At 41.8% G+C, this 12,933-nt stretch overlaps 1 protein-coding gene across 2 annotated transcripts in view; it reads left to right on the top strand.

Moving 5' to 3' along the window:
* FILIP1 (filamin A interacting protein 1) overlaps positions 1–12,933 on the top strand; it is a 201,132-nt gene that overhangs the window by 130,036 nt on the left and 58,163 nt on the right. For both annotated transcript variants that reach the window (XM_036248428.1, XM_036248427.1), the window contains exons 3-4: positions 3,087–3,260; positions 7,478–7,656. In XM_036248428.1, the coding sequence (XP_036104321.1) occupies positions 3,087–3,260; positions 7,478–7,656 (353 nt within the window). The remainder of the gene's footprint in view (positions 1–3,086; positions 3,261–7,477; positions 7,657–12,933) is intronic.

The raw sequence follows: 12,933 nt of genomic DNA, 5'->3' as shown, positions 1-12,933 counted from the left end.
ATTTTGGTTTTACAACCTTCTTTGTGCTAAACCCCAGAGACACTGTCATAGACTTGTCTATAACCAGACTGAAGGCAGCTTTCTCAGCATTTGGTATCTCACAGAGAACTTTCTATTACATTATTTGTCTTTGTTTCATTTATATGATATAGGAATGATAAAATATTTCTCCTTTCTTTATAAAATATAACTTTGTTTCTCCTTATAAAATTAATTATATGATCACTATAGAAAATTTAGAAAATACATATAAGCAAAAGAGGGAGGGAAGGAGAGAAAAAAGAGAGAGAGAGAGGAGGGGGGGAGAGAGAAAGGAGAGGGAGAGAGGGAGAGAGAGAGAGAATTAAAACAGTCCTAGTCTTGATACAATATTTTCGTGCCTATCTTCTAAGCCATTTTCTTTTGGTCTTTCCATTTTTTTTCTAAATTATCCCAGTATATGATCGAGTCTTATTTTATAAGCTTCAGTAATCATTTTTTTCCTGAAGATTTTGAGTTCTGTTTTTACTCTGTTCCTTTCTTAAACACCTACTATAATCTGTTTCAGAGAGCAGGGGAGCAGATGACTTGAAATATTTACATTTCATAATGAATCAGCATCTCAATTTATTACGCAAAAGACAGTACATTCTATGTCTGCCCTACAAATCTTTGTATTTCACATATTAAAATGTGAAATGAGCTTTAGAATACAACCTTTACTTCATCTGATATTAAAGAGTTAAAAAAATTTTCAATTGCAGTTGATGTTCAATTTTATATTAGTTTCAGGTGTACAGCATACCGGTTAGACATTTATATAACTTACGAAGTGATCCCCCAATAGGTCTACTACCCATCCTACAGCATACATATTTATTACCATATTATTGATTATATACCCTGTGCTGTACTTCACATCCCCATGACTATTTTGTAACTGCCAATTTGTACATTTTTTGTTTGTTAATCCTCACCTTAAGATATTTTTTCCATTGATAGTTTTTTAGAGACAGTGGAAATAAGGGGGAGGGAGGGAGAGAGAGAGAGAGAGAGAAAGAGAGAGAGACATTGATGTGAGCAAAACACATTGACTGGTTGCCTCCCCATGTGCAGTCCTGGGGATCAAGCGTGCAACCAAGGTACGTGCCCTTGACTGGAATCCAACTTGAGAGTCTCTGGTCTGCGGGTCGACGCTCTCACCCCTGAGCCAAACTGGCCAGGACGCATTGAAATTTTTTATTTATTTATTTAAAAGACATTTTTTTTTCTTTGTTGATTTTTAGAGAGAGAGGAAGGGAGAGGGAGAGAGAGATAGAAATATCAATGAGAGAGAACATTGATTGACCACCTCCTGCATGCCCCCCACTGGGCATTGGGCCCACAACCTGGGCATGTGCCCTGACCAGGAATCAAACCTGTGACCTCTTGGTGCATGGGTCAACACTCAACCACTGAGCCATACTGGGCGGACTGTGTTGGAATTTTTTAAAGTTTCCCAAGTGATTCTAATGCAGTCAGGTTTGAGAACCATTTTTTTTGAAGATGCTATATATATATTTACCTGTGTGATAAACATAGGGAGCACTTCCTGCCTGAAGACCAATAACAATCCACATACCTTCGGCTCCCTCAGCACAGGGCACCATGTATAGACATGGAGCTATGCCTTGCACAAAGGTGCCCAGCAGGGGGAATAAATAGGGACTGAAATACAGCCCACTCTGCTCATGAGGCAAGCGGCTCTCCGACTCTGGGCTGTGTCTCCTGGCACCTTTTCTAACTTGCACAAAGACACTGTGCAGCCTCGTCCGACACCGAGTCTGCGTTCATGTTCCTTCTCCCCACGTGGAGACACATTGACTTGCTGCTGAACTATTTCTGACTCTAACTTTCTCACTAATTCCAAACCACTAGGTTCTTCAAAATTAACATTTTCCATTTTTGTCTGGAAATGAGCACATTATATGTGACAGAAACAACATGGGAAAATCTGCAAATTCCAGTCCATTGACGTTTCTGTAATAAATTAGTCTTTAGCCATCTGGAAATAGATTATTTTGGAGACTACGAGTTAGTAATAAAAGTGACAAAACTCAAGAAAGACTGACTTTATCTCAGGGGTAACTAGTTAGCTCCCCTGATTTCAAATCCATAGTTAGCATAACTATGAGAAACTCTGTTCATTGTCATAGCCTGAACTCTGTTGCCAACTAGTTTATTCCTTAGTGTAAGTTAAAATGAAGTCAGGATACTTTGTACCCATTACCATTACTGGAAAAACCAGTATATGACCAGATAGGAGTACATTTAGCAAATGTCTGCTTCATTATAACTAGAGAGATAATCACAACTAACCAGTAGAAAGTACATCCAGATGTATTTGCAGTATGTGAAGGGGACCATAATCAATATGATATGAAACCTATAATTATGTGGTTTTCTCAAGAGCTTCAACAAGATGCTGAAGTTTTGCTAAAAAACAAACAAAAGAACAGCTCTGACCCCACCAACCTGACTCATCTGATTTGCAGTCTGTATATTAAAGGGGTTAAATTTCACCTTCATTGTGAATACATTAGTTTGAAAAGCCCAGTCCAGCAACATGTGAATTCCCAGCCATATGTTTCTGTGCAAAATAAATCACTTGATGGGAAACAGGAAATCACTAGTACAGGCTGTTTTCGTTAATTACACATGGAGTTATAGCTAGAATGGGAAGAGCAAGGTTTTATTTTAAACCAGATTTGAATACTACACTAAGCACAAATAGAAAACTTTAAATTGTCATTGACGCTGTCTGCGCTGAACGTCTCCCAGGATCGGTCCTATCCCCTCTTAGAATCATTGCTAGTAAGAAAAAGCCATTTTTCTATAGTTAATATTAGCACAGATCCTTCGCTGCCTGTCTGCTTCCTAGCAACCTGAAGCAGAGTATCTGCTTGCCAATCTGCTTTCGGTGAAAAATAAGAACAGAAGACCCAGTGAATTTGCCAATCGCCCTGAAGAGGTGGGGGATGTATTCAATAAGCTCTGTGCTGATTTTGTGAGGCCGGCATGTGATTTATGTTGCCAACCATCTGACTTTGCTGCACTTTCCACCACAGGCCAGAGAAGATGTGATCCACATGCTGAAGACGGAGAAAACCAAGCCTGAGGTCCTGGAGGCTCATTACGGGTCTGCGGAGCCGGAGAAAGTGCTGCGGGTCCTGCACCGAGACGCCATCCTAGCACAGGAGAAATCCATAGGAGAAGATGTCTATGAGAAACCAATTTCAGAGGTAAAACTATGACCCCAATAACCCCCTCAGAAGGGAACCTCAGAGTGACAGCTTCACATCCTTCCATTTTCCAGGCTTTCACAGTTTCTTTCAAAGGCAACGTTTTTTATGATACACTAACATAGAATTAAACTGTAATGAAATAGTTCATGAATAACTATGAATCTATTTTGATGATAAGAATTTTAGAAGCATTTTCTCGAATATACATAAAGCCCGAAATATCTTTCTCTTCTGATTGTGATAGATACATGCTCTTACAGTGTGTTATTCTTTCATTTTACTAAGAGGTGATGTGTGTAAAATTTGAAGTGCTTATTGGTTTTAGCATTGAGTTGTTAGGATTGTTATCAGTTGGTAACCTAAAATTACAGTGATTTTATTATTGGTATTTATGAGTATAAAGCCGCTATGCTTTGGTATCATATCTTATCAAATCTGTGATAATTAAAGTGATCTCATGTGAGTAACTAAAATACAATGATGAAGGCAAAATCTCAATGAAATGCTCAAGGCATTTATCTCTAAGATAAAGTGAAATCTAATAGGGCTACATTTAATCATTTTTTATATCAGATTGTATTAGAATCTATTGACTATTATTATTAATTACCTATGATGCTACATATTAAAAATACTCTCACATTTTAGAAATTTGATGCTGACTTAAGGAATCAGTTGACAGATCTAACCATATTGACTATTCAGAATTCATGTAAAAAATTCATATATGTGAAATTAGTATCATAAATGAAAGAAAACACAGAAATCTAAAGTCTGAAGCAATTTATTATAATTTAACTTTTCATTTAGTCAAGTCTTTGCGCAGCGCAGTGTGACAGATCTCAGACAAGATCTGCTTTGGACAGTATTCACAACAAATTGATGGTCTTCTAATTTTCTGTTTTCTGCAACAAAGGATAAACTGAAGCTCTGTTCTCATCTTTTCCTAAAATGTCAGGAGATGCTTACATGATAGGGTGCAGTCAACAGGCTGGTTCCACTTTCACGTTTGAGATCCATGGTTACTTGCTGCGTGTGACCTTGGTCATGTCACTTCAGCTCCTTAAGGCTCCTTCAGCCTTATCTGTCAGGTGGGAGAAACAACAGGGCACATATAATAAAATTGTTGTGAGGATTAAATGAAGCAATGCCTGTAAAGCTCTTAATATCATGTCTGATACATGCCAGGTACTCAACATATAACCATTGGTATTTGCTTGGATCTGGGGGTGGTAATTGCTTATACCCTTAATTAGTTCCAAACTTGGCGAGATTTGAGGAGTAAAAGTCATAGTGAGATCAAAAGATCAGTTTTATGTTATTATAATCACCTGGATTGAAAAACTCAGTTTGGATAAATGGTATCATTTGAGCTTCCTAATTCTTTTCTCCCAAGTTAGAGCTTGGGATGACCCCTCAAAGGAGAGAGAGGCCTGCAGAGCACACTCACTCACCCAGATCCGCTGCCCCTAGTGCACTGCATTTTACGGACAGTACACAGAGAAAGGAGCTTCTGCCCTAACCCAGCCGGCCTCATGGATGGAAGAGCAGAACAGGAAACACCCACCCTGCGGGTTGTCCTTTTGGAATTGGCCAGGCTGGGCATGATTCTTGGTTCCTTTCTCTACTCAACTCAGCAAACTAAAGAGTGATTCTTCCCTTGGGAAGGAGTGAGTGAGGAGGAAGAGAAAAGGACAGAAGCTACTGTTCCGAATACTGCCAAAATGGTGAAGTCCTGCTCTGTGAGAGAAATAGAATGCTAGAAAGGGAAAAGATTTATCTCCCACCATCTACAGATTTTTGGTCTCTGAACCCTTCGAGCTTAACAATCAAGTTCCCATTACCCAGGGGCAGGAGTCCTGCTTCCAACTTCAAAAAGCAAAAATCCCAGCACATCACTGTTCCATTAGCCTCCTGGGACCATAAACAGAGAGTCTAGCTCTTAAGAGTTCCTAGAAGCCATGCTATATCTCAAGCCAAACAACTGCTGCTCACTCAAATATCCATGCCAAATTAGGCCTAGCTAAGGCTACTCAATAGAACTCACTGGTTATGTAATCAGTGCTGGGGGTCAAACTGAGCTGCGTAGGTGAGGGGAAGATGGCCCATGGAAACCCCAGGAATACTCCAGCGCCTGGCCACGGGACTGTAGCTGCTGCAGAGACCCACATGGATGGAACGCATTAAGGCTAAGGCCCACCTCCTGACCAGGCTGCCCCAGAACACTTAATATCAGTATGTGCTGTTTTTTTCTCTGGATGCTCCTAGAATGACTATCTACCTGGACATTTCATTCAACTATCAAATTAATAAAGCTCTCCCCCTCCCCCCGGAGTTCCTTGAATGAATTGAGGGGTAACTGCAAAAGTCTGACAGATGACTTCAAATATTTAGCTTTATAATTGGCATAAAGAAATAAATGACCTCACCAGGCTTTCTATACTCTCCCTCCTAGACTTTGGAGAAACCACTTGAGAGAGAGTTGGGCCTACAGAACACATGTCATCTTGTGGCACGTAAAGGAAAGAATAAAATGAAAGGTTGAGCTGCTCATTTCTAGTTCCCTACCCCAAATACAACCATCAGATAAGTCACCCGTCCTTCCTGAGTGAGGCGTGGGGCAGGGTATGAAGAAGTGGACAGAGCTGCTCTTTCAGAAGCATGGAGAGTCCTACTTTATGAGAAAGGATAAAAATGGAGGAAGAGTCGCTCCTTCTGTGCTTCTGATGAGAAGGAGGAGGAAGAGGATGTTTCAGCAATGCTTGACAAATTCTAGAAAATATGGTGAAAATCACATTTGTAGAAGAATGGGAGCGTTCTTGGGGAGAATATGTTATAATATGAAACTATGAGAAAATCTCTTTTATAGACCATCCCTTTAAGAGGACAGAAATTTACCAGAACCCAGAAAAGTACAATTTGCCAATTCCTGATGATCTCAGATATTATCAGTGACCAGTGAACCTGGGCTTCTTCACCAGTCTGTCAGGTCTCTTGCTTTTAGGAGACCTAAGCAGAAGACACCGAGGATTATGGGGACAGTATGTCTTTTAATTGGGGCCCCAGAAATGGTCCATTCTCAAGTTGTCGAGGAAACCTTGGCTCCTTCTTGTGACTGAAAGACAGAAAATGAAAAACCCAGCGGGAATGTCTCTGATGCCGATGCCCTGTGGAGCTCCCCCCCTTGGGTTTTAGGGAGTTGGTTGTGGGAATGAGAATGAATTTTAAATATGTCTGCTTCAACATATTTAGAGCATTGGTTTTCCACTAGGGGAGGGTCAGCAATTTTTCCCACTAGGGAGCATTTGGCAATGTCTGGGAATAGTTTTGTCACAGCTAGTAGTGGTACGACTGACATCGTGGGGGTAGAGGCTAGGGATGCTGCTAAGCATCCTCCAGTGCACAGGACAACCCCTCAAAATGAAGAATTATTTGGCCTAAAATATCAGCAGTGCTGAGGTTGAGAAACCCTGTACTGGATTTTGAAGAGGAGAGTAAGATAAGGAACTATCAATAGTGTAACATCTGATGCAATTTAAGAAACATTTACTGAACACTTTGTTCCAGGCACTGTGCTGGGAACTAGGGACTACAAAGATGGTTAAGGCATGACTCCTTAAGATCTAATAGCCCGGCCAGAGAAACAGTGCAAAGCCCTGTAATACTATTTGATAAGACCTTTTGTAGTCTGAGATACGTGCTCTCTACAAGTTCTGAAATCCTCCCTATATTGATCATCTCTGAAAAAAGAGGGTGATAGGTCTTTTGTATATTTTCCCTAGAAATGCACTGAACTGCAGACCTTGAAAAGAGATTATGATGACGACAATCACCTGCCAGGGGAGAAGTTTGGCACACGTACCTGCTGAGCTCTTATTTTTTCTGAGATCAGGAGGGATGTTATCCGCTTTCCTTCTGATGAAAGGGTTTTGTGCCATCTCTTGAAAGCAGTGACAGAGTTTGTTCTCCTGGGAGTTTAGGAACCATACGCATGTTCAGGGCCAAGGCCAGAAGTTCCAGCAGCCTTCGCACTGAGTAGTTTGCAAAGCCAAGCGGCCTAGGGAAAACGATGGAATGAGAGAAATAGCCGAGACTACCAGACACTATGTTCTCCCCTTCAGGTAATAAATTACGAGGCCATTGTAAACAGATCTTTTAGAGTCATATACAAAGGAAGGAAAATATTCAGCTCTATCCCATGTTTGCTTACTCAGCTGGACAGACTGGAGGAAAAACAGAAAGAAACCTACCGGCGCATGCTAGAGCAACTGTTGCTGGCGGAGAGGTGTCACCGGCGCACGGTGTACGAGTTAGAGAACGAGAAGCACAAGCACACTGACTACATGAACAAGAGCGACGACTTCACCAACCTGCTGGAGCAGGAGCGGGAGAGGTAATGTGCACACGCACCAGCCACAGCAGGGCGCCTGCAGCCCTCTGTCCCTCTTGCCAGGGACCAGACTCTGCCCAGTGATGCCACAGACAGGTGTCGGGTCTAATTCCCATTTCTGAATGGTTTCTGACCATAGAGAGTGAGAGAGCCTTTCACCTGAACTATTCATGTGAACATGTTTGAGGGTGCGTGTAAGTAGGACTCCACATTCCCACTGGGATGTTGAGAGCCATAAAGTAGAAAGCTGAAAACCAACCCAGGAAGATAATAGTTGAACTTGATCAATCAGTACCTACGTTTGAAAAGCCTCTCTCCTAATTGCCTCCTATTTGAAGTAATCTACTTGTTCTCTTTGGGATTGAAATACACTTCTTGAGGTAGGCAACTTTTTAAGCTCAGCAATTTAAAATGAATTCTATTCATTCTTAATATCAGTAGAGAGAATCTTAATAATTGGTTATGTATAAATTACTTAATGACTAGAACTGCCTGCTTAACTTTCTAAGGGTTGTAGACACTGAAAACAATGTGAAAAGCCCTGGCTGGTTTGGCTCAGCGGTTACAGTGTCAGCCTGCGGACCAGGGAGTCACAGATTTGATTCTGGCCAAGGGCACATACCTTGGTTGCGATTTGTCCCCCGCCCTGGTAGGGGTCCTGTGGGTGCCAGCCACTCGATGTGTCCCTTTCAGGTCGATGTTCCTCTCTCTCTTTCTCCCTCCCACTCTATCTGAACAAAAATGGAAAAATATCCTTGGGTGAGGATAAAAAAGAAAAAGGAAAGAAAAAAGAAATAAAAACAATGTGAAAAAATAAAAAGTAAAACGAAACACAAACTCAGTGTGTTGAACCTTGCTTATCAGGTAGTTTTTTTTCTCAGACCACACTTGAAGCAGACTCCAGAGGGACAAACCCAGGTTTCCTTTAAAACCATCTTCTTTTTAGCTTATTCTCTCCTTTTCCCTCCTGTAGCTGAATAGTTACATCTGTGAATTTCACAGTCTTTGAAACCAGTGACATGAGTCCTGGTGTTTGCAGTTACTGAGCGTGTCTGCTTCCGTGGACAGGACCTGCAAATCGAGAGCCACTCAAGAACAACTTTTCCCCATCTCAGCTTTATTATCTACTTAGTAACAAAGAGACCTGGTTTTCCCAGATTACTTAACTTACCAGAAAAAGCTCTCACAATAAGAGAGGAAATAAAACCATGAAATAGAACAGGTTTGTGTTACATTTTTTTAAAGAATGACTGGTAATGTTTACTTATGATTGGACTTGGCACATTCCTTGGGGAGGGGAAATGGGAAAGGGAACCATGGCTGTACAATATCCCCAACTGATGGATTTTTAAGCCTGTCTTCTGCTTCCGTACGCACAGGTATACTCGCTTCGTGTTTGCTCGAGTAGACGGTCTAACTAATTTGTCATTTTTGGTAGCCAAACAGTAAGAATAAACTCCACCCCCCACTCTCTGTGTACTTTCCAACCTAGAGAACAGATACTGCGAACAAGGTTCTAACGACAGCACAAATTATATGTATCTACGACAGACCCCTGGTCCCACGTCCTGTGCAGGAATGTGGCCAGGTAAAAGAGTAGCAATTTGTTTGCTGTTGACATTTTTAAAGTTCTGAAATCAAATCATCTCAAACACATCTGTGTGGATTAAATATTTTCTGATCACTTTGTAAATTATTTCATTCAGAACCAGATATATCTGCCTTTTCCACAACGTCACACCCCAGTTCAGAGTCTGAAGCAGTACCAATTTGTTTACCAGAGTTTCTGGTTTAAACAAAGTGTGTGGATGGAGAGACTGTACTTATCCAGGCTCTTTCTTTCTCTCTCTTTTTTTGTTTTCCTAATTTGTTCTGTGAGAGTAACTGAAATGATAACACGAGATGGAGAGCTTTGTAGTTCAAACAGTACTTTTCATCCGTTATACAATGGGCCTATCCCAGATGTGTTTATTTACTGACCTCATGTTGATCAACTAACTCAAGATGAAAATTCCAATCCCTTTTTGGGAGTTGCTTTTACTAAAGCAACTACAATAACCGTATCTCCTAAGCAAAGGGTTGTGTAGGAGGTTTTTAAAATCAGAGTAAAATTTTAAAAAATTATCTGAAGATGCTTTTGATACTTTGATCAGCACAACTGGGATATGTCACACTAAAGACCTTTGACTCTCACTTAAATATCAAACCATTTGAAGATTTTGAAAGTATTTTTTGACTTGACATGTTATACCTTAGTGTTGTACATTTTTTTTTTTTATCCTCACCCGAAGACATTTTTCCATTTTTTGTTCAGATAGAGTGGGGGAGAGAGAGAGGAAGAGAGAGAGAGAGAGAGAGAAACATCGTTGTGAAAGGGACACATCGAGTGGCTGCCATCCGCACGACCAACCAGGGCCGGGGACAAACTGCAACCAAGGTACGTGCCCTTAGCGGGAACCGAACCCGGGTCTCTCTGGACCGCAGGCCGATGCTTTAACTGCTGAGCCAAACCAGCCAGGGCAGTGTTGTGCATTTTTTACTGTCAATATTTTTTCCCAGAGAGTCCCCTGATTGCCACCGTGCGTATGTCACTGTAGGCACATCCTGACATACTTGTTGTGTTCAATTAGACACCCCTCAGGACTCTGGCAACCCAAGTTGGCATCTCTAAATTTCTCTTCGATCAGAGGCGTCCGCTGTGACTGGCCTGCAGCATTCCTGGGCAGTGAAGCCTTAAGGATTTTCTCAAAGGTCAAGCTTTGGATTCTTGCTGCCCTTTGGAAACTGCCCTGCTAAGTCTGCTTTGAGTTAAATCCTCTTTTTGAAGTAAGCGGTCATAATTAGATCTACTTATGGGGGCTGGCAGCTTGCTGACCCCAAGGCTTGCTTTCCTGTGGGCTAAGTCAGAGGGGAGCTCCTCCCCACCAGGACCTCGGACGGTGCCTCGTCCCCGGGGGCTCAGCCAGGGCCCAGGTGCTCTGGCAGCCTCTGCTCAGGCGCCATGTGGCCGCACACCTGCAGGGGAAGCTGAGCTGTGGCTGATCAAGAACCGGTATTTCTCAGCACTAGTGGGAGTCCCCCCTAGACTGTTCCAAGTCCTTTGTTTGCTTCTTTGTTTTACACTCCCTTTCCCTTCTCCAGAAAAGTCCCTTTTGTGAGAAGAGAGAGAGAGAGAGAGACAGACAGACAGAGAGAGACAGAGACAGAGAGAGAGCGCGAGCCAGAGCCAAGAACTGTCCTTTGGAAATATTTACCTTTGTTCTGTGAGCATGAGTAAGGGAAGGACGTGAGACTTGAGATAAGCCTAAGTGGTTTGCTTCTTATAACCACCCCGCTTCTCCCCCTGGGTGTTGGCTCTGCAGGCTGTCTCCACTCCAGACGGCTTTTCATTCAGTGGTGCTGGGATCATGGGGCCAGGGGACTCCACCGAAGGTAGCATCTAGGCCCCATTCTCTACAATTAGCCTGCTCTGTAAGGGGTTCTCACCTCCAGAAAAATGGTTAAAGATAAAAAGAGACCCAGGCCTACAGGATCAGTAGCAGCTGTTGCCAAGCGATCCAGATTCAGATATTTGATGAAACCAGGAATCAGAGGCTCTGAGCATTGCAAAGGACTTCTGAGATCAGCCTCTTCGAGTTCCTCATGCTACAGGTGGAGAAATTGAGGCCCAGAAAAATTTTGTCTCTCAATTAAGATCACAAAGCAGGTCACTGGTCTAGTACTTTTACACAAATGAGTCTCTTGTGCAAAATGGCTTGTTTTTATGTTTTCTTTTTGTGCATGTGGGCTCCCCACCTTCATGCTCTTTTGTCCAGACTATGACACAACATCTTTAGAAGGCAGAATGGTGGATATTGTGAGGATATAAACACAACGATATTAAGATCAGTGTTGTCCTTAGATTGTCAAGATAGGAAAAGCTTTGAGACAGCATCTGTTGGAGAAGCAGCCTGGGGGACCTGTTTTGGAGCCAAGTTTGACTAGGATACACGGTGTTCTACTTCAGTTGCATTCTGTTTGGGTGTTTGGGGTAGTTTTGAATCAAGGCTGGTGATGGTAGTGAGAGGGCTACATAAAGCCCCCTCCAAGCTACCTCCTTCTGACCTGGACCATGCAAGTGTGAAAACTATAGAAGCAGAAATTATTTTTCAGTTTTCAGGAGTTGTTTAATTCATCTTGTCGAAAAATTCCACAAATTAAGTGCCTAAAATGAGCAACATATTATTCTGGCCTTCTTTTATTCTAAGTCAACAGACTGTGATCATAATTTATTACCATTATTTGCTGCATACTTACTTTTACAAATAGTCGTATTCCCAAATTAAAAAGAGAAAACAAGCTTGGCTGGTGTGGCTCAGTGGAGTGTGCGTTGTCCCACGGACTGAGAAGTCCCAGTTTGATTTCTGGTCAGGGCACATGTCCAGGTTTTGGGCTCAATCCCTAGTGGGGGTTGTGCAGGAGGCAGCTGGTTGATGTTTCTCTCTCACATCAATGTTTCTATCTCTCACTTCCTCTCTCTCTATGAAATCAATGAAAATGTATTTTTAGAAAGAAAAAAAGAGAAAACAGCATGAAAAAATGCAGTGGCTTAACTGGCATTGTTAATAATAAAGATAAAATATCCTTTATTGCATGAAGTACAATCAGGTAAAAAAAAAGCTCTCTTTCTAAATGCTCTATTCTGTTTGATCCACATTTGAAGCCAACTTGCTCCTTAAAGGCATAATTCTGGGCACATGAGATTACCTTTAGAGTTTATACTTTATTCCTTGTCCAAACTGTAAGACTTGTCATTTTAATCTTAAATTTCACTAGCGGTGCTTCAAGAATGTCAGAATAGAGAGAGCACAATTACATCAGAAAATGATCTTGAACTTAAATATTTGAGAGGAGAGAGTGTGTGTGTGTGTAGATGATGTGGGGAGTGCTGTCTAAATCTATAACTGTAGATATAGATTTTAAAGCTTTTGGATTCTATAGGCTCAGCTGGGGCTGCATAAATAGTTACATCATCATATAATATTGCACCAACCCTTCCAAGTTTGAGGGTTTTTTTTTTTTTTTTCCAAGTACAAATCAGTATCTCAAGAGAACTTGTGAAGCAGAGAATGCAGGAGCAGGAGCTTGAATGGAGGCGATGCTTTCAAGCCCCATTTTGTTTCGTTCAATGTGCAGGGGATGGGCATTTGCCTGGTGGCCCATGGGACAGGCTGCTCTATTGCGTTCGCCTGCGTGGGGGAATGGCCAGTCAGACAGAGCATGTGTTCGAAAACTGGCTCT

This window comes from Molossus molossus, unplaced genomic scaffold (genome assembly GCF_014108415.1).
Source record: "Molossus molossus isolate mMolMol1 unplaced genomic scaffold, mMolMol1.p scaffold_m16_p_8, whole genome shotgun sequence".
Taxonomy (NCBI): Eukaryota; Metazoa; Chordata; class Mammalia; order Chiroptera; family Molossidae; genus Molossus; species Molossus molossus.
Note: the sequence above shows the minus strand (reverse complement) of the source record. Positions and strands in the feature narration are given on the sequence as shown.